We start from the raw sequence: 22,605 nt of genomic DNA, 5'->3' as shown, positions 1-22,605 counted from the left end.
ACTGGACGCCAGACTAGAGTAGTTTGAATATTTTTTCTCATCTCCATGAGATGGATCCCAACCAATAGCCCCGCATACACATTAGGCTAACATGTGTTTAACCTGCTGATATCAACAGGTTCGTTAACAGTCTAATGTGTATGGAGGCCCCCAACAGATGATTGGACTGGCGATCTTTTTGTTCTCTGAAGAACCGCCACTGACAGAGATGTCCTAGAGGACACAGAGCGCTCGGCAGAGGGAGCACTGTATGGGAGAGTCAGGCGAGATGGCACCGGCCGAACAATCGTTCATCTGACATCAGTCTAATGTGTATGATGGGCTTCACAGTTATTACTTATCCAGGGGCTAGGTTAAAAATTCATTAAAATCTGCATAGTGGAAGCTGTGAGTTACATGTACCTAGAAGGAACATTGACCTCTTTTTGGCTCTTACTATGGAATAGGAATACAGAATGCATGACTAATGAATACACTTAGTTGGCCACGAGTTTCTTCATCCGTACCTGCTGCTTTGGTTCCTTCAGCTTCTCTGTGCGTTTATTTTCACCAATTCACGTCTGATGTGTTCCGGCATATAGTGGTTTAGGGTGCATCTTGTTAACACCATAGAGGCCAGCACAGAGAACGCAGTTTTTAGTGTCGTGTAGAGCATAGTCGTACTGACCGCACTACAGCGCAGGACTCTGACATGTGTAATTATGGACACAGAATGTGCCGAGCATGGGCAGTGTTGTGAAACGCAAGCAATTTACCCACAATTACTCCACAGTCGCCAAGAACATTCTTTGCACATTTCACATCCAGCTTTGCTGGTTTTTTTTTGCACCTGGAAACATATTCTATATACCGAACATAATCCTCACCTCCCAGTAGTGGATACGTTTACTTGGCCGCTCAGTGGTAGCAATGGATCACTAATAGATCGTGGTATGTGGGCTGTCCGCAGTAAAATATTAGAAACATGTTTTTTCTATTAATTGCTAATGCTGTGGCGTTCTTATACAGACGTCCTCTTTCCATACGTTATTACATCGCTCGATCATAGAATCTTATATTTCTTTTAAATACAAAAACTATGTTTAAAAAAAAAATGGCTTATGAACTGTTCAGAATGTATATATTTTCTGGTATGTCAGTATCTGTATCTTCAACCTCCAAACAGTGTAGCATTTCTGGAAATCCACATTTTTGTCACCTTGCTCTATTAAACCTCTCGCATACTTCCGCTACAATGATGATCTGCTAATAGCATCCACAATAACTTCAACAAGTCCCACCCAACCATCCACCTCACCCTCAACTTTTGAAAGTCCCAAATACATTTTCTGGACACAACCATATAGATCAAAGACAACGCCATACAAACATCAATTTACCATAAGCCCACAGGACATCCAGCATATCTTAGATGGAACAGCTTTCATCCAAGACACACAAATCCATTACATACAACCACCACTTGAGCATCCTAAGGAAAATTGGTGCTGATCTCAAACCCATATTCTACAGAGACCTGAAATTGAAAGAAATATTCCCAGAACTACCTCTTCTCTCCTCCAAACAGCCCCCTAACTTAAGGACTCTCCTTGTCAGAAGTGTCCTCTCCTCACCCTCAGTGACTGGCACATTGCCATGTAACAATAAAAAATGCAAAACTTATACCCATATATTACCCACAAATATAGTCCGCATACCAAACACAAATCAGGACTATAAGGTCAAGGGTTCCTTTTCATGTACATCCTCCAACGTGGTGTACATGATACAATGCACGAGGTGCCCTGGAGGTATCTATATTGGGGAAACTAAGCAAAAACTTCAGACAAGGATGAATCTACACCGACACACAATCAGGAATTAAATGGAGACGCCTGTGGGAAAACATTTCTCTGGCCCTAGACCATGTATGATGGACTTTAAAACTTTTCATACTAAAAGGTCATTTTATGGACGACAGTGAAAAATTTGGTAATTCAACCTGATAAAGATGTTCAACTCTTTGACATTTAGGACTCAATTTAACACCTGGATTTATGACTCGCTACATGGATACAATTCACACCCTTCAGATAACTAAGACTATGTTCACATCAGCTTTCCGGGCTCTGCGGAGGGTTGCGTACTTCCTCCTTTAAGCTCCGCCTACTTCCGCATACTTCTGCATGCGTCCTGCTTACTTATCTTTAACATTGGGAGCGCAGGACATGTGGATGCGTCGTTTTGACATGCCTGCCGACCGCACGGGAATGCAACAAGTTGCATTTTGCGCAGACTTTGGTGTTCCTGATGTAGAAGTTGTGTACTATGAAACGCGTTGAATAGATCCACATGTTTTGGACCTTGAATCATTCAGCAGCGCAGCTTCAATCCACAATCTTCCCATTTTTATTTATATCTTTTTTAATATCTCTTTAGCTGTATGGCGGATGTAATAAAAACAAAAACCAATCACTTTTGATATGTCGACAGGTCCTCTTTATACAATGACATAACCGATATATTGCTACATGAGCAATATGGTAATTTGATATTGGGCTTGCTGTGCTGCCATTTCACGGCAACCAGATAGTCCGCTAATGGACTGCAAACAGGGATTGTGTGAAGCTTCGCTATAAAGTTAATCTCCACAATAGACATTGAAATAAACTACTACATGGAGTTTAGAGCCTCGTTGTATACAGTTTATGCACCAAACGGAATCCAGAGACAGTATACAGTAAAGTCTTGAGCTCCCCCTAGTGACGGCCACCAGACTTTAATCATTACTTCTCTGCATTGGACCTGGAGCAATATATGGAGAAAGAAAGCTACAACTGATATAAAGATATACAATGGAATTACTGTAATCAGTGCAGAGTGTTGGACCTAAAAATGGAGCAGTGCTAAAAGTTTGAGTGAAGTTCACTTACAGGTCATAACTAAAGTGGACAAGATGAGACTGAAATATCAGAAACTAGCAAAACCTCCAAAAAAAACGCTAAGGATGAAGGAAAGACGCCCTCCAATAATAGTGACAATACATAATAATAGCTTTTTTCACACTGTATAATAATTGTTCGCATGTGTACGGTATATCTATGTGCGATACGTCACAGTCGCGACTTTAGCTCTGTCAGCAGTAGCTGGTCGTGTTATTCTTTGACACGTGGTAAATTAAACTTTAACCCTAAGGCCGTCCTACATTTTTGTGTTTCAGAGTCCGTTTGGTAGAAAGAGGATCTCCACACAGTTTGCCGCTCATGGAATCAGGAAAAGTAAGTGGATGACAACCTGGCGACGTCACTTTATTAGCAGACATCACTACAGTTGTCAGTTGCAGCCGTTCTTCCCGTTGACTTCTGTAACGCCTCGTTATAATTACACGTGTTATTGTCCTATGATCCAAATATCATTTCTACTCTTGACAGATCCTCCCAGGTGTTCGGATAATAATCGCAAATCCAGAAACCAAGGGACCACTGGGTGACTCTCATCTTGGTGAGGTGAGTCTCCCAGACCATTCCTCTTATGAGTGGTTCTCATTTTTAGGTCGTAATGTGAAATAAAAGGATCTATTACTTACTAATATATTCAGAATCGAAAAATTGGTTCTGCATTTAGATCGGTACTTTAAATGATTTTAGGGATTGGATACAACTCAAAAAAGGTTCCTTGTTCTACAAACTACACCATCTTCTTCTATGGGCTGTATCTGGTATTGCAGCTCAGCCCTATTTAAAGGGAATCCGTCAGCAGGATTTAATCCCTGGAAAACTGTTAGTAGTATTCCATCTATACCAATGTTTCCCAAACTCCAGTCCTCACGGCAATCTAACAGATCATGGTTCAGGAGTTCCTTAGTATTACACAGGTGAGACAACCTGTGGCATTTTCTGTCGACTTGATAATAATTCCATTACAAGGCCAATGCTAAGGAAATCCTGAAAACATAATCTGCTGGGGGCCATGAGGACCAGAGTTTGGCAAACACTGATCTATTAGTTATCTAATTTATTCCAGTTACCGAGAAATTGTCATTTGAATCTATGCAAATTAGGCTGAAGTGCTTTAGGCGTGGCAAAGCACTTTCCAAGCTCTCCAGCTCTAGTCCCCACCCAAATCACAGTCAATCAGGTAAAGGTGGCGCCAGGTAAGGATAGATCTGGAGAAACAGAGGTTTGGAAAGGGCTTTGTCTCAGGCCAGGATCACACATGCGAGAAACTTAGACGAGTCTCGCATCTTAATACCCGACACTGCCGCCGGCACTCGGGAGCGAAACGTGCGGCTGTATGTATTTCTATACAACCGCACGCTCCGCTCCCGAGTGCTGGTGGAAGTGCCGGGTATTAAGATGCGAGACTTGTCCGAGTTTCTCGCATGTGTGATCTCGGCCTCACGCGAAACTCTTTAGCTTCATTTGCATGTTGATAAAAATGTTGATTTCTTAGTAATAGAGGTTTGGACAGGTCAGCTAAAGGTATTAATAGCATTCTCTTTGCCCGAGCTACATGTGCATATGAACAGTTTTGAGGGGAAATCGGGCAGATTACCTTGAAGTTCCAACATATTGTTTCTATGAAAGAATATGATCATAAAAGGGTTGTCCACACCTATTTTATTGTAATATCCCTGAAAAAAATAACTTGCCTAACAAATCTCCTAAAGCATCTCTTAAGAGTTCCCTCCATTCCCCACCAGTCTCCGTGCTTCCTCTGACAGGCGGGTGTGACACTGGTGTAGCCAGTCGCTGCCCACAGCAATGTCTGACATGCCGGTCTCTGAACTTCCTGTTCTAACTGGAAGCAGAAAGTGTGGAGACCTGCAAGGAGCTTGGGCCTCGGGCAGCATCAGAAGAGATATGGTTGGGGATCGGTATGGTTGGGGAATATACTTTATTGTTTTATTTTTGGGTATTCTGGGCCATAAAAAAGAAGAACCAGGTTATCAATGCATTTAGGTATTTTCCTATAATTGTTTGTGACATTTGTGTGAGTAGTGGCCGGGTGCATGGGATGCATATGGAGCCTGATGTATATGGAGCCCATATGAAAACATTTGGCAATATCTGTTTTTTTTTTTCATTGGTTGCGTAGAAAATAAATGCTATTTGCAGCAAATCTATCTTCAGACTCAACGTTGGCCGAACTCGCCGATATCAATGGGTTCAGCAAACGGTATAATGTGTATGGGGGCTCCGGCCGTTTAATGGTCGATAGAGACGTCAGTCACGCATGATTTTGGACTGCTGATCGCATTGTTCTCCCGGAGATAAGCCGTCGGCCGACGTGTTCCCAATTGAACACAGTAGCACTTGGTCAAGCAAGTGCTTCTGTGTATGGGCGAGTCGGCTGCCATGGCTGCCAGCTGAAGCATTGTTTGGCCTACAGTCATCTAATGTGTATTTATATATTTTACTGCATTAGGCTAGTTTTACATGTCTGAAACAATCAGATCAGTCTGTGCATAGACCTGGCTCGTCCACCGAGCCACCTAACCTGGGCTATCTGCCACATATATACCGGCCTGGCGGTCAGGCTGGATATTCTGATTCCAGCCCATAAGTCGCTGCGCGGACTTGTGAAACCGGCATTTTTTTTGGTTGGTGGCGTTTTTGCCTCTTCATCCTTTACACTCTTGCTTTTTAGGGTGTTTGTCATGGTTCTTAGTTTTTTTTTTTTTATTCGTAATCTTTTAAATTATGCTGTTCCTCTGCCATCTTATTTTTACTGCATCTGCAAATCAGAAATCAAAGGGTCCCGTACCAGAGACTTACAAATTATTGCTGTTTATAAAAGAGATTACATTCTGCTTCTGAATCGTGACCGAACATTAATCAGTGAGATTTAGCTGCTCCTGTGGTTTACGATGTCGCCTTTCTTGCTTAGGACATGAATGCTTAAGAAAAATGCCAATGTGAAATTACACACGATTAACTCGTGTCTGAAGCATTTTCTGTATTAAGATACTGACTTTCCTAGCAATATATCTCATTTATATATTAAGCTTTATGGGATGATTGATTGTAATTGACGTGTAAAATATGATAATGAGTTTTGAAATAATTAACGCCCTCACTTTTCCATAGTTATGATGCGAATGTACTGTAGTGGGCATATTCATGGTGCATGCTGCAGATTATAGCTATAAAGCCAAAAGCATCACACCACTATGTAATGGTGAACTATGGTTAGTGCGATTTATTGGTAAGAAATACTATCTATATAAGAAGGTAATTTTGAAGTCCCCAGCTATACTGCTGGTATCACCACTAAATGATGGGAGCCATGTCGTCTGTAGTGCACCACATGGACAATGCAGCCAAAAACCTCAGCGATCACATCCCATACTACCAGCATCACGACCTGTTGCTTGTAAGATATATATATATATATATATATTGTGAGAATCATGTGGGAATAGTGGATGAGGGCAGGTATATCTCGCCCAGATTCCTTTCCTATGTGGCCTAGTCTGGTCAGTATCTCACCTGGTTGCTGATGAATAATTCGAGGGCGGATATAAAAGGATGCCAGGTGGTTGTGTGAGTGTCTCAGCCAGGGAACACAGAGAGCCTGTCTGTGTGAGAGACACACGTGAGTGGAAGCAGTGCCCACTGCAACTGTGGTTTGGCTGGACGGGAGAAGCCCGCCAGTTGGTAGTTAGGTTGTCCATTGTTTAGTTAGTGCCGGACAGGCAAGGATTTGTTTTATGTTTTATTTCCTTTTGCATTGCTTTCACCGTTAATAAACCTGACCCAGGGTCAGTTACACCCGAATCCCAGCTCTGCGCCTGAGTTTCATGCTGAACGCACGTGACCTTTGACCCCAGCAAAGCCGATCCCGGAGTGTTTTATCACATTGTGGTGGAGAATGCGGGCATCACGTTGCAAGCATGAGCATGGAGGACGTGGTGAAAGCGCTGGTACAGTCCACCGCCGTCCAGCAAGAAGCTAATCGGGTGATGATGGCCCAGCTGAAGGAGTTGGTGGACATGACAGCTACCGATCGTTCGCTTCTCCAGCAGGTGGCGCAGCGCCTGGCAAGCCTACATGAGGTTAACCTGGAAGCCGAGTCGAGAGTGATTCACGTGAGTCGGTACTGGCAGAAGATGACGACCGAAGATGACGTCGAGGCATACCTGACTACGTTTGAACGGACGGCGGTGCGAGAAAAATGGCCGAAGGCACGATGGGCCGGCCTGATTGCCCCGTTTCTTTCCGGTGAGGCCCAAAAGGCTTATTATGACTTAGAGCCTGAAGCTGCGCAGGACTTTGACAAACTGAAAGCTGAGATCTTGGCCGGCTGGGAGTGACGACCGCTGTCCGTGCACAGAGAGTGCATCAATGGACTTATCAGCCGGATAAACCACCGCGGTCACAGATGTTCGACCTGATCCACGTGACGAAGAAGTGGCTACAACCCGAGGTGCTGACAGCGCCAGAGATAATCCAGAGAGTCGTCATGGACAAGTACCTGAGAGCTCTACCGCCAGCCCTGAGGAAGTGGGTAAGCCATGGAAATCCTACGACGGCAGATCAACTGGTGGATCTGGTTGAACGTTACTCCGTGGCGGAAGGACTCCGAGATGACGCTACCCCACCTCGTTCTTCATCGTCTCCACGTGGAACCGGTAAGACTGTTCCAGGGAGTAGGGGAGATGGAAAAATCCCTAAGACAGTGGGGGAGGAAAACGGGACTGCCCGCACTGCGAGGCCGAGAGTAACGAACTATGGTCTAAGCAAGGGGCCCGTTAGGTGTTTCCGCCGCCAAGAGATGGGACATATTGCTGCGAACTGTCCGGTCACTACTGAACCCATGCAGTGCGATGTCACAGACTCTAAAAACCGCATGTCTATGGTTGCACGGGTAGTGAGTGTGAATGCTGGTCAAAAGGATGTGGAAAAACACTTGTGTGATTTAACTGTTGATGGCAAAAATGTGGTGGCATTGTTAGACTCGGGAAGTGTGGTGACTCTGGTGAAGGCCAGTCTGGTGTCAGCCCCGACTGGACCATCAGACAAATTTTCTGTAACGTGTGTGCATGGAGACACCTGTTCGTACCTCACCACGGTCATATGCATTACTACTTCCTATGGGTCTGTGCAACATAAAGTGGGACTCGTCCCGGCGTTATTGCATGATGTTATCCTGGGCCGGGATTTTCCCCACTTCTGGCAATTGTGGGAGAATCAGTTGATGCCCTCTGGTAATAGTGTACATGATTCTTCTCCCAGGGCGCGTGTGGGTCCCGAACACCTGGAAGAGGTCTCCCCGGAAGACTCGGGGGAAGAGTCTGCGGGAAAGGACCTGCAGTTCCCGTTTTCAGTCATGGCGGGTGATACGGAGGAGACCAGAGAAGAGGAGGAAGCCGACAGCCGTCCACCTCCCCGTTTGCCGGATTTAGAAGTTCAGAAAGATGACTTCCAAAGCGAGCAAATAAAGAATCCTACCCTTTCTAAGGCTAGGACAATTGTAAAAGTGATAAATGGGGTACCCGTAGAACCTGGCTCTAGGCTGGCATATCCTTACATGGTTCTGGAGAATGATTTACTCTATCAGATAGAGAAAAAGGGGGAAGATACGGTGCAACTATTAGTCGTGCCAAAACCCTACCGGCGGCAGGTGCTGGACCTGGCCCACGGATATGTGATGGGAGGTCACCTGGGAGTCCAGAAAACCACCGAAAGGATATTACACTGTTTTGTTTGGCCAGGCATGCATCACGATATTCGTGTATATTGTGAGTCTTGTCCTGACTGCCAAGCCTCTGCACCTAAGCCCCGGTTCTGTAGCCCTTTGGTACCCCTACCTATTATTGAAGTCCCGTTTGAGAGGATTGGGATGGATTTAGTTGGGCCCCTTCCACGGTCTGCACGTGGACACCAACATATCCTGGTCATCTTGGATTATGCCACTCGTTACCCGGAGGCCATCCCTTTGCATAACACGGCCACCAAGAAGATTGCCAAGGAACTGGTGCATGTGTTTAGTCGGGTCGGTATACCAAAACAGATACTCACCGACCAGGGGACCCCCTTTATGTCCAGGGTAATGAAGGAGCTCTGCCGATTGTTACAAATCGAACCGTTACGCACATCCGTGTATCACCCTCAAACAGACGGGTTGGTCGAACGGTTCAATAAAACTCTGAAGCAGATGCTGAGAAAGGCGATAGACAAGGATGGGAAGAACTGGGACTATTTACTTCTGTATTTGCTTTTTGCCATCAGGGAAGTACCCCAGTCTTCCACGGGATTCTCGCCTTTCAAGTTATTGTACGCCCGACGTCCTCGCGGACTGTTAGACGTCGCAAAAGAAACCTGGGAGGGTCAGGTCACTCCGTTTAAAACAGTGATAGATCACGTCACACAAATGCAGGACCGTATTGCGGCTGTTATGCGTATTGTCAATGAACACATGATACAGGCTCAGGGAGCCCAAAAAAGAATCTATGATAGGGGCGCCAAGATCCGTACGTTTGCACCCGGAGATAGGGTGTTGATCCTGGTCCCCACGGTGGACAGTAAGTTCCTGGCAAAGTGGCAGGGCCCCTTAGAGATTAAGGAAAGAGTTGGTGAAGTAAACTACAAAGTATACCAGGCAGGTAAACGAAAACCTAAACAGATTTATCATGTAAATCTGATAAAACCCTGGAAAGATCGGTCTGCCTTGTCAGCGGAGCTGGCCCGTCCCGTCTGCTCGCATACCGTACCGGAGGTACGGGTTGTAGAGACTCTCTCGGAGCGGCAAAAGACTGAGGTCAGGCAGTTTCTACTTCACAACCAAAAGTTTTTCTCAGAAAAACCCGGGCAGACTACGCTAATGAAACATGACATCGTAACGGAACCTGGTGTCACAGTTCACGTAAAGCCCTACCGAATCCCGGAAGCGCGCCGTGAAGCCGTTTCCCGAGAAGTGAAGGCAATGTTAGAGTTAGGTGTCATTGAGGAATCGCACAGTGCTTGGTCCAGCCCGATTGTGTTAATTCCTAAACCGGACGGCACAATCCGGTTCTGCAATGACTTCAGGAAACTGAATGCGGTCTCAAAATTTGATGCCTACCCTATGCCCCGGGTCGACGAGTTAATAGATCGGTTAGGAAAAGCCCGGTATATTACGACCCTAGACCTAACAAAGGGGTATTGGCAGATCCCTCTGGCGGAGGCTGCCAGAGAAAAGACGGCATTTGCTACCCCAGAAGGTCTATTTCAGTATGTGTATATGCCGTTTGGACTGCACGGAGCACCGGCGACCTTCCAGAGACTGATGGATCGAGTCCTGAGGCCACATAGGCAGTACGCTTCGGCCTATTTGGACGACATTGTCATTTACAGCTTGGACTGGGAGACTCATCTCCAGAAAGTACAAGCTGTGATTGACGACCTGTGGGAGGCAGGTCTAACCGTGAACCCCAAGAAATGTCATATCGGGCTAGAAGAAGCCCGGTATTTGGGGTATGTAATTGGGAGGGGTGTTGTTAAACCCCAGGTTGATAAGATTCAGGCGGTTCAGGACTGGCCACAACCTGTCAACAAGAAGCAGGTGCAAGCCTTCCTGGGGATCGCCGGCTATTATCGCCGGTTCATACCCAATTTTGCAGCCATCGCTACCCCCCTGACGGATCTTACAAAAGGGAAAGACTCCGTCCTGATTAAATGGAGTTTAGCGGCTGAAGAAGCCTTCCATAGCCTAAAACGGGCACTTTGCTCTCAGCCCATGCTGGTGACTCCGGACTTCCGCAGCGAGTTTGTGGTACAAACGGATGCCTCTGATACCGGTATCAGGGCCGTACTGTCACAAGTGAGGGACAGAGTGGAACACCCAGTCCTGTATCTCAGCAGGAAGCTGAATAAACACGAGCAAAGGTATGCAGTCGTAGAAAAAGAGTGCCTTGCCATTAAGTGGGCTCTAGAGGCCCTCAAATATTACCTGGTGGGCAGAAAGTTCAGGCTGATCACTGACCATGCCCCTCTCAAGTGGATGCACTTGAACAAGGGACGGAATAGCCAGGTGACCCGGTGGTTCCTTGCCCTGCAGGCCTACACTTTTACGGTGGAGCGCCGCCCAGGGGTACAGATGGGAAATGCAGATGCCCTGTCCCGAGTGCACTGTTTGGCGGGTGTCATTGCTCGACCGGAGTGGTCTGAGCAGAGGGGGGGGATATGTGAGAATCATGTGGGAATAGTGGATGAGGGCAGGTATATCTCGCCCAGATTCCTTTCCTATGTGGCCTAGTCTGGTCAGTATCGCACCTGCTTGCTAATGAATAATGGGAGGTGGATATAAAAGGATGCCAGGTGGTTGTGTGAGTGTCTCAGCCTGGGAACACAGAGAGCCTGTCTGTGTGAGAGACACACGTGAGTGAAAGCAGTGCCCACTGCAACTGTGGTTTGGCTGGACGGGAGAAGCCCGCCAGTTGGTAGTTAGGTTGTCCATTGTTTAGTTAGTGCCGGACAGGCAAGGATTTGTTTTATGTTTTATTTCCTTTTGCATTGCTTTCACCGTTAATAAACCTGACCCAGGGTCAGTTACACCCGAATCCCAGCTCTGCGCCTGAGTTTCATGCTGAACGCACGTGACCTTTGACCCCAGCAAAGCCGATCCCGGAGTGTTTTATCACAATATATATATATATATATATATATATATATATTTTTATAAATCCTTTAAACAAAAGAAATCCCAAGAACCATTTTATCCAACACCAATTAATGGTAATGGGGCTGTCCCAATGGCTCAACTTCTTCTTCTACAATTCACCCAAAAGTCTTTGATGTTATCTCCTGCTTACTTGTCCGATATGCAACAATAGGACATATCAAGAGGGTCATGGAGTAACAGATACCATTAACAACACCATATGGGACCAGAATAATATTATTCATGGAATCTGGTTGGTTCCTCCAATGAACCAGCCATGTTTGCCTGGTCAGGGTAAGACAGATGGAGATAAGTGTGTAAATGTTGGCATTCGGTGAACTACTCTGGCGAGCTGTAGAAGACAGTTCTGATTTAGTTCTCAAGTGGACATTTGGACCATATGAACATGTTTTCCTTCACATTCGTAGGAGATGCCAAATCATTGATATAATGGTCCCCAAAAGTGCTTATCAGTGCTTAAGAAAAGAATCATAGAATCATAGAATCGTAGAGTTGGAAGGGACCTCCTGGGCCATCTGGTCCAACCCCCTGCTCAAAGCAGGATTCGCTAAATCATCCCAGTCAGATGTCTGTCCAGCCTCTGTTTGAAGACTTCCATTGAAGGAGAACTCACCACTTCTCATGGCAGCCTGTTCCACTCATTGATCACTCTAACTGTCAAAAAGTTTTTCTAATATCTAATCTGTGTCTCCTCCCATTCAGTTTCATCCCATTGCTTCTAGTCTTTCCTTGTGCAAATGAGAATAAAGTTGATCCTTCTACAATGTGACAGCCCTTTAGATATTTGTAGACAGCTATTAAGTCTCCTCTCAGTCTTCTCTTTTGCAAACTAACCATTCCCAAATCCTGCAACCTTTCCTCATAAGACAGGGTTTGCAGACCGGTCACCATTCTGGTCGCTCTTTTCTGAACTTGCTCCAGTTTGTTGATGTCTTTTTTAAAATGTGGTGCCCAAAACTGGACACAATATTCCAGATGAGGTCTGACCAAAGAGGAGTAGAGGGAAATAATGACTTCACGTGATCTAGACTGTATGCTTCTGTTAATACATCCTAGAATTGCATTTGCCTTTTTTGCTGCTGCATCACACTGTTGACTCATATTCAGTCTGTGATCTATTAGTATACCCAAGTCTTTTTCACATGTGCTGTCACTTAGCCCTATTCCTCCCATTCTATATATGCTTTTTTCATTTTTATTGCCCAGATGTAGTACTTTGCATTTCTCCCTGTTAAAAACCATTCTGTTAGTTGCTGCCCACTTCTCCAGTTTATTTAAATCTTTTTGAATCCTCTCTCTCTCTTCTCTAGTATTAGCTATCCCTCCTAGCTTTGTGTCATCAGCAAATGTAATCAGTTTACCCTCAATTCCTTCATCTAAATCATTGATAAAGATGTTGAACAATACAGGGCCCAGGACAGAGCCCTGTGGTACCCCACTTGAGACATTCTTCCAACTGGATGTGCAGCCATTTACGACCACTCTTTGGGTCCGATCACTAAGCCAGTTATGAATCCACCTAACAGTTGCCTTGTCCATTCCATACTTAGTCCTTTTTTCAATAAGGATTGTATGAGATACTTTGTCAAATGCTTTGCTGAAGTCAAGATATACTATATCTACAGCATTTCCTTGATCCACCCAATCAGTGATACCGTCATAGAAGGAAATTAAGTTAGTCTGACATGACTTATTAGTTACAAACCCATGCTGACTCTGTTTAATCACTTCATTCTTATCCAGGTATTGACATACATGTTGTTTAATAATTTGTTCAAAGATCTTTCCTGGTATAGAAGTCAGACTCACCGGCCTATAGTTGCCTGGGTCCACCTTCTTCCCCTTTTTGAAGATAGGAACAACATTTGCTCTTCTCCAGTCTTCTGGCACTTCTCCTGTTCTCCAAGAATTTTCAAAGATTATGGAGAGGGGTTCAAACATTTCTTCTGCTATCTCCTTCAGTACTCTGGGGTGTAATTCATCTGGACCTGGAGACTTGAATTCATTTAGGTTTGCTAAGTGTTTCCTCACTATCTTTCTGTTTATAGATATCCTGGATTCTTCTATTCCCTTAATAGGACAGTGAATAACAGTTGATGTTACATTTCCTTTCTGAGAGAAAACAGATGCAAAATAGGAATTTGAAAGTTCAGCCTTCTCAACATCCTGTCTTACCATTTCATCATTTTCATCCTGTAAAAACCTATAGCATCTTTGACTTTTCTTTTACTTTTGACATATCCCCAAAATCCTTTATTATTGCTTTTGACATCTCTTGCAAGCCTCAATTCATTTTCAGCTTTAGTAATCTGATTTGTGCCCTGCAGGTTCTGCAGACAGCATTATATTCTTCTTTAGATATGCCTCCCTCTTTCCATTTTATAAACATTTTTTTCTTCCTTTTTAGCATGTGCTTAAGTTCTGTGTTCATCCATCCTGGTTTCCTTAAATGCTTCCTATTCTTCCCTCTTTTCGAAATTGTTAACAACTGTGCTTTGAGAATTTCATTTTTCAAGATTTCCCATCCTACCTGGACATTTTTGTCTCTAAGGATATCCAGCCATTGGATCCCTCCAATTCTCTTTCTGAATCCCTTAAAATCTGCCTTTCTGAAATCTAACCTTGACGTCTGAGTCTTCACAGGTCTTCCGCCTCTAGTTATCCAAAATTCTAAAATAGCATGGTCGCTTCCTCCTAGGGTCCCAGCCACTTTTACCTCCTCAACCATTTCCTCCCTGTTTATAAGGATTAGATCCAAGGTAGCAGTTCCCCTTGTTTTCTCCCTTACCTTTTGGAAGATAAAGTTGTCAGCAAGAGAGGATAAGAATTTCCTTGACCTGTTAGTTTTGCCTGAGAGAGATTCCCAACAAATGTCTGGATAGTTGAAATCTCCCATGACAACTATGTCATATTTTTTGGAGAACTTGGCCATTTGATGCATAAAGAGTTCATCCATATCTTCAGCTTGCACAGGCGGCCTGTAGTAAATGCCTACAATGGTGTCCTTTCCATTGTTCTGTCCTTGTATTCTTACCCAAACAGTTTCCACAGAACTCCCAGTCTCTGAAGCTTCAATCTCTGTGCAAGGTTCATATCCCACCAAGGACAATATCTGCAAGGAGTTTGTTTGTTCAACCCATGTTTCTGTGGGTTTTTCTCCAGTTTCCTCCAACACTTCAAAGACATACTGATAGGGAATGTAGATTGTGAGCCCCAATGCGGACATCGATGATAATGTCTATAAAGTGCTGTGGAATTAATGGCGCTATATAAAGTAAGAAAGTAAAATAAATTAAAATAAAAGCTGTTATGCTTTCCTGCCAATGCCAATTTCACATATCCAAATCTCGCAGTCCATGGACAGACTCTGGCTTCCAAAAAAGCAGCGGATCTCCTAACCCAAACTCATTGGCATATATAAGATGGTTGATTTCGAGACTTGAGACCTGTTGCCAGTCTGGACTTCTCCTTGAAACTCGGATGTATGGATAAAAGGATGAAAGGATAAAAGAGCAGCTACGATTAGCAAATATGTTGACCTATTATAACACTGGTGTACTGGTAATAATAAACCATCACCCTCGTGTTATCCTGGTAATGGGTTCTCTTTACTTTAGGAAGCCACGGGAGATGGCATATTTTCTCATAAGTAAATGCAAAGTCGTTAGGTCAATGCAAAAAGGTTTACATATAGATAAATGACAAATTCTTCCATTTTTGTTCTTAGATTTGGGTTCATAGCGCTCACAATGCCAGTGGCTACTTCACAATTTATGGAGATGAGTCCCTGCAGTCAGATCACTTCAGCTCCAGACTTAGCTTCGGAGACACGCAAACTGTCTGGGCGAGAACGGGATACCTGGGATTCTTAAGAAGAACGGAACTAACAGATGCAAATGGCGGTAGGAAACTAAATGGAAACTTATATTAGTGTAGAGATTTTTATCTTTTTCCAGTATTAGAAGTAGCGCTATGCACAGTAAGTATATGACTATCTGTATGGTCCGACCATCCACATGTTGTATGCAGAGCCCAGTGCTAGGTTCATGGAGACTTTCTGTAATTCATTTTCCCTCAATCTCGTTCCTGAATACTGTTACGATCCTGATGTTTTTTTTCCAATACTCATCAACATGAATAAATTATATTAGACTGGTATCAGTTTCTACAAGAGCAGAATGATAGTTCGAAGGGCTGAAAATGTAGAAGTGACTATGAGTGTAGATTTAGTTTTTTTCCCTCTTTGCTTAATGAGTTACAAAGCTTTTCTGAGAGAAGTGGATTTTCTTCCTTGCAGAACGACATGATGCTCTTTATGTGGTTGGGGCATTGGATGAAGCAATGGAGCTCCGAGGGATGAGATATCACCCAATTGATATAGAAACATCTGTGATCAGGGCCCACAAGAGTGTTACAGAATGGTAATTGCTTTTGTTTTTCTCTTTATTTAAAGGGAATCTGTCACCCCATTTTAGCCCTATCAGCTGCTGACACCGCCATCAGGGGCTTATCTACAGCATTCTGTAATGCTGTAGATAAGCTTATAGGCCAAAAATGGGGTGACAAATTCTGTGGATAATCTAAAAATCCATAAAAGAAATTATAATCTATGATGATAAACCGTGATAAGAATTTATCTCAGTATGAATTGAAATTTTATAGGGTAGTCAGGAAAAGGATGTCAACAAGAGTCTACACAGATCAACAAGCATCAGCTTTCTTGTTGCGTGTAGTATCAGACTTGAAAACGAAGGGTCAACACATCCTTCAGTCACTAGGCATACTTTACTTTAAAGGGGTTGTCGAGGCTTGTGATAAAAGTATGTATGCTGACTTCTGAATTTTCACAGTGCACGCACTGCATGCTGTTGGGATTCTTCGGTGCCGGTGTCTAAAGCGAAGTCACGTGACTGCAAGTATGTAATTTGCATACTTCTGGCCACATTCCTACTAAACATGCAGAACTTGTCTAGTTGGCAAGTGATTGTATGCCAATCTCATACTTACGGTCGTGTAACAACCGTCTCAAACATTTTTTTTTTAAATTTTTACAAATATAAGAATGAGTCGAACCTGCCAATTTCAGAGGGCTCGGCTGACCATGGGGTTCTGCCATCTCTACCCTGAAAGATAATGATAGTGAAAAGAAGGATCAGGCATGCCGAATTAAAATGCTTGATCCTTTATTCTCAAGAGAGGCAAACCAACAGAAGTCTACTGTTTACTCACTGTTTTTCACATTGAAAACACATGTACCCTTGGACGAACTGAGCTGGCATGTTTATGGGGGTTCAGCAGGGGACGGCTTATTCAGCAAATTGCCTTAGTGGTTCTTTGTATATTTTAGGTATCATATGTGGTAGATTAATTTTATCAACTCATTTGGTCACTTCAATGACCCAGTATTTGTCTGGTTTCAGCATCACTATAATCAGACATATCTCAGATTTCCATGGGTTCTAAATCCAACTTTTTCTCGCCATTCTCTCTCCCATTAGTGCTGTGTTTACTTGGACAAACCTGTTGGTCGTTGTGGTGGAGCTCGATGGCTCTGAACAAGAAGCCTTGGATCTGGTACCACTAGTCACCAACGTGATCTTGGAGGAACATTACCTTATTGTAGGCGTGGTTGTAGTAGTGGACATTGGTGTCATTCCTATCAACTCCCGTGGAGAGAAACAGCGTATGCACCTACGAGATGGGTTTTTGGCAGATCAGCTGGACCCCATATATGTGGCCTACAACATGTAGTCTTGTAATTTTAAAGGCTTCCATGGACTTCACAATAGATGTATAAATTTTTTTGTGTCCACAAAAAAAAAAAAAGAAAAACACAAAAAAATTACATTGCAAATAGGGGATTTAATTTTTTTTTTTCAGAATGGATCCATTTTTTTTTGTCATTTTAACTTTCCAATTTCTCAAAATTGGGCAGACAGAATGTGAAACGTGCTTTTGTTTTTACCACTACATTTTAGCACCAAGAGACTTTTTTTCTTTTTTTTTTTTTTTTAAAGGTACTTTGCTGCCTCAGTTCTACCAGCTGAGAACTATACAGGTCTCCATTCTACGAAGACCTGTGTGATACCTTGGCTTTTTTATTATTATTATTATTATTTAAATGCCAATTTCTACAGAAAAAAAATGTTTTTTTTTGTTGCTAGGCTGACCCCATTGTTTTTCATTATGTAGCTGTGTACTTTTATGAAGTTTTTTTAATGGAACGAAATAGGTTGAAAAAAAAAAAATTCTATAGCGAAAGAATTGTTACAGGGTTCTCATCTGTGTGTCGGAGGACGGGGGGGAGACATTTGGATTTAGTCCTGTTATTTCCCAAATGAAAAATGGTACGAACACACACACACACAAATGTAAGAAAAAAAATCATGATGACACACCATGTAAAAGAAGGATCAACATCACAATATTAGCTTTTTGGGTACTGGATTGAAGCCAAAGTTTGTAAGCTGCTAGTCTGTCCAGTGTTTTAACCCCTTATTATCAGAGTTGAATTTTTTAATTTAATTTTTTTTTTTTGTTTTTATTTCTCCGTCTGATACAGTAAAGAAAGATTAATATGGGTTGGCAAATCATAAAGTGGGCTTTACTATGTCTGCTGGCCACCAACACAGACTACTGTAAAAAGTCTTTATTTAATGTTGTTTTTTTCGCCTTCTTGGGGTTGAAGAATGAACGATTGAGGTTATGTATTTTAACCTAATTCTTTTCTGCGTCCCCAAGATGGTCTACATAGCAATTCCTAAGTAAGCACACAAATTGCTGTTCATCTCAGATTGAGAGGAATATAACTAGCGATTGTTTTAAAAAACAAAAAAAAACCATAGTATGCATTAGATGGACTTTGGCAAGTATCTTTGTACTGAACTAAAAAGATAAAATAAGTTTAACGCTCCATATGTAATTATGTATAAAATTGTTTAATTTATTTTGATCTCTTTTAGAAGTATAAAACAAAAAACGGCATTCGAGAAAATGAAAATTTCTTGTAATGTTTGGTAATATAAAAAAAAAAAAGCGTTGTATTATCTTGAGTGGATAGTATCACATCAAATATATATATATGAAATAATAAATTCACTAATGGGTTATGCGGGAAGGGATATATTTTAATGTTTACGATGCAGTACGTGTCACTTGCATGGTGTCTCCCACTGTATATAACTGGGTGTTCTTCACAATCTTCGTTCAGAAACTGCAATCGTGGATTGCCCGTGTTCCCGTTATACAAGATGACTCTAGATACCAGCAAGTGGATTTTAAAACAACCATCCTTTAGATGGTTTACAAAACGTATGTCTGATATGCACTATCATTTTCTTCTTTTTTTTTCTTCTTCTTCTTCTTCTAGAGAAACAACAGTAGATACAATTGTATAACGTGTGTGCCGATCGGAGGATGCATTTGATAATATGTAAAAAAAAAAAAAAAAAAAAATCATGTTGAGGAATGACGCCGTTTTCAGAAATTCAGAGTTGCATCATCATCATCATCATCATCCTTGTTTAGAAACTTGCAGCCTCACATCTTCTGTGGTCACTCAATATTGTCTCCTACATCTGAGTTAAGGAAAATTCTAATTTTTTTTATCTACTATAAATTTCCAGGCCCCGGGAATTTCAATTTAATAGACACATAAGAAAAGGCATAATTCATGTTTTTTTGTTTAAATATGTGTTAAATGGAGGTGCCATCCATTAGTTTACCACATGTACATTTGTCTTCGAATACAAATCGCATTATTGCTGCCTCATCTGTAATCCTGTGTGTTATTATTTACTTCTCTTCTCAAAAGTGACAAAAAAGTTTTATTTTTATTATAATTTTTTTTTTTGGAGGGTGGGGGGGTGATTTTATCCAATGCAGAGAATGCAGCAATTTTTTTTATCTTCTCACAGGGTAACGCAAATAAAAAGAACTTTTGGATCCAGTCATTTATCAGTCGGAGAATTTGTGACGGCTGACGGACCTTGCTCACTATGGAAGTCCGCCAGCTGATGATGTTAGAAGTTGTAGCTTCTGACTTGAGAGTAAAAGTGGAATTACAAATATTAGGTCATGTAGTTTCCTATGATTAAATGGACCAGCGCCATACTAAATTCAGAAAAGCTTTCAAGGGTATTGTCTCCAGTTATTTCTTAATCTACGTTGTGCCGAGTGAGGTCCGACTCAAGGGTTCGTTCCATAGATGTTATAGAAGAGCATGTAGGGCAAATGAATGAGAGCTGGGAAATACGTTAAGGCCACTTGCACACGTTCAGTATTTGGTCAGTATTTTACATCAGTATTTGTAAGCCAGAATCAGGAGTGGAACAGTCAGAGGAAAAGTATAATAGAAACACGACACCACTTCAGAATTTATCACCCACTCCTGGTTTACAAATACTGCTGTAAAATACTGACTAAATACCGGAACGTTTCCTAAAGGAAATGTAAAGAGGTGTCCTTCCTAGACTGTTCTCAAAGCCTAACCTATGCCAGAACAAACATGGGAAAAAACCCTACATGTCCAACAGATTCCATAAGAGGCTTCATGTCCAACAGATATCATAAGAGGCTTCATGTCCAACAGATACCATAGAGGCTTCATGTCCAACAGATACTATAAGAGGCTTCATGCCCAACAGATACCATAGGAGGCTTCATGTCCAACAGATACCATAAGAGGCTTCATGTCCAACAGATACCATAGAGGCTTCATGCCCAACAGATACCATATGAGGCTTCATGTCCAACAGATACCATAGAGGCTTCATGTCCAACAGATACCATAGAGACTTCATGTCCAACAGATACCATAAGAGGCTTCATGCCCAACAGATACCATAGAGGCTTCATGTCCAACAGATACTATAAGAGGCTTCATGCCCAACAGATACCATAGGAGGCTTCATGCCCAACAGATACCATAGAGGCTTCATGTCAAACAGATACGATAGGAGGCTTCATGTCCAACAGATACCATAGAGACTTCATGTCCAACAGATACCATAAGAGGCTTCATGCCCAACAGATACCATAGAGGCTTCATGTCCAACAGATACTATAAGAGGCTTCATGCCCAACAGATACCATAGGAGGCTTCGTGCCCAACAGATACCATAGAGGCTTCATGTCAAACAGATACGATAGGAGGCTTCATGCCCAACAGATACCATAGAGACTTCATGTCCAACAGATAGCATAAGAGGCTTCATGTCCAACAGATACCATAAGAGGCTTCATGCCCAACAGATGCCATAATAGGCTTCATGTCCAACAGATACCATATGAGGCTTCATGTCCAACAGATACCATAAGAGGCTTCATGTCCAACAGATACCATAGAGGCTTCATGTCCAACAGATACCATAGGAGGCTTCATGTCCAACAGATGCCATAAGAGGCTTCATGTGAATAAAACATGCATGTCTCCTCTCACTTTCATATCGAGAGGTCAGCATCAGATCGAAATCACCAATGCAAGTCTATGGGTCTGTGAAAAAAATTGGACCATTGGCCATCCAAGTACAGTCCAATTTTCACAGAATGTTACATAGGAGAAGGTGGAGAAAGATGCTTTTTGTTTCTTTCTTCACATGCAAGAAAATCTGATGACATCTTCACATGCAAGAAAATCTGATGACACTTGGACCACACTCTGATCAAAATAATTGGTTGTTTTTTCTCGTACGTCTGAGTGAGCCCTGGTCTAATGTCTAGGACATGTATAAGATAACTGCTAAACACGCACGCTGCCCGAAACGAATCAATAGATGAGCTCTCTGGAAGTGAGGGGAGTTGGAATACCCCCTTATTTTCTATAGAGGTAGCAATAGAGTATCCCAAAAAAGGGGGATTCCAATAATCCCACAAGAATTTAAACAACTTATTTCAGCAAGAAATGGGACCTAAAACTTAACATTTAATATATATGGATTAAGGCCGATGTCAAACTTGCGAGTGCGATGCAAGAAACTCGCGCATCAATACCCGGCACTGCCGCTGGTACTTGGGACCACAGTGTGCAGCTGCATGTCTTTCTATGCAGCTGAACGCTCCGATCCGAACCGCCGCCGGCAGTGCCAGGTATTGATGCGAGAGACTCGCGAGTTTCTCGCATTGCACTCACAAGTGTGACCCCGGCCTAATAAGTGGTCTCCTTATATGTCCCACAAGTGAAACACACTACCAATGGGTGCGAGATCAATCATCTAGGGAGGATCAAAATATTACAATAGGGATGAATGTGATCACAGTCTGTTAGTCACACGGGTGAGCTGTTCATTAACAAGGAGATCCATTGTGTTTCTGGTTGGAGAACGGACCTATCCCAGTCTCCACCCCTGAATGGCTTTTCGATACTGTCAAAAACCATTAGCCAATCTACCAATGTCACAATGCTCCACAAATCAGACGGAATGACGAGAGCGATCAGCTTTCAAGCTGGGTGAGATCACTCCATATGAAACCTTTATGATTTTATATATTTTTGATGTTTTATTGTGACTGGCATTCACTTAATAGTCTGCTGCCATTTTGGCTGTTTATTGACAGACTGTGATCACATTCATCCCTATTGTAATATTTTGGTCCTCCCTAGATGATTGATCTCACACCTTTTCAGATACATTGTTGGTTTTCACACTCTTTTGTTTGACATGTGGGTCAAGTAAAGAGACACTTTTTAATCATATATATTAAATGTTATGTTTTAGGCCCATTTCTTGCTGACATTAATCCCTTTTTCTACTCTGACAGATGCCACCCATCACCCATAAGCCAAGTAAATGTTTTCTTTTTTTTTGTTCCTTTTTGCTAGAAAACTCAAATTTGCTTTGCTTTAATATCATAACAAATTATGTAACTTAATGCAATACAGTTGTGGCCAAAAGTATTGACACCCCTGCAATTCTGTCAGATAATATTCAGTTTCTTCCTGAAAATGATTGCAAACACAAATTC

At 42.6% G+C, this 22,605-nt stretch overlaps 1 protein-coding gene across 8 annotated transcripts in view; it reads left to right on the top strand.

Annotated features, from left to right (window-relative positions):
- The window catches only part of DIP2C (disco interacting protein 2 homolog C), a 535,770-nt gene extending 516,001 nt beyond the window's left edge, over positions 1 to 19,769 (top strand). For all 8 annotated transcript variants that reach the window (XM_073581626.1, XM_073581624.1, XM_073581625.1 and 5 more), the window contains 5 exons: positions 3,200 to 3,257; positions 3,411 to 3,485; positions 15,371 to 15,545; positions 15,941 to 16,064; positions 17,142 to 19,769. In XM_073581626.1, coding sequence (XP_073437727.1) covers positions 3,200 to 3,257; positions 3,411 to 3,485; positions 15,371 to 15,545; positions 15,941 to 16,064; positions 17,142 to 17,394 — 685 coding nt within the window. In that variant the 3' untranslated portion in view covers positions 17,395 to 19,769. The remainder of the gene's footprint in view (positions 1 to 3,199; positions 3,258 to 3,410; positions 3,486 to 15,370; positions 15,546 to 15,940; positions 16,065 to 17,141) is intronic.
- The last annotated feature ends 2,836 nt before the right edge of the window (positions 19,770 to 22,605 follow it).

The sequence above is a fragment of the Dendrobates tinctorius genome, unplaced genomic scaffold, assembly GCF_039654945.1.
Source record: "Dendrobates tinctorius isolate UK_male_01 unplaced genomic scaffold, ASM3965494v1 ptg000070l, whole genome shotgun sequence".
Lineage (NCBI taxonomy): Eukaryota > Metazoa > Chordata > Amphibia > Anura > Dendrobatidae > Dendrobates > Dendrobates tinctorius.
The sequence above is the reverse complement of the archived record's forward strand: the minus strand, read 5'-3'. Positions and strand labels throughout refer to the sequence as shown.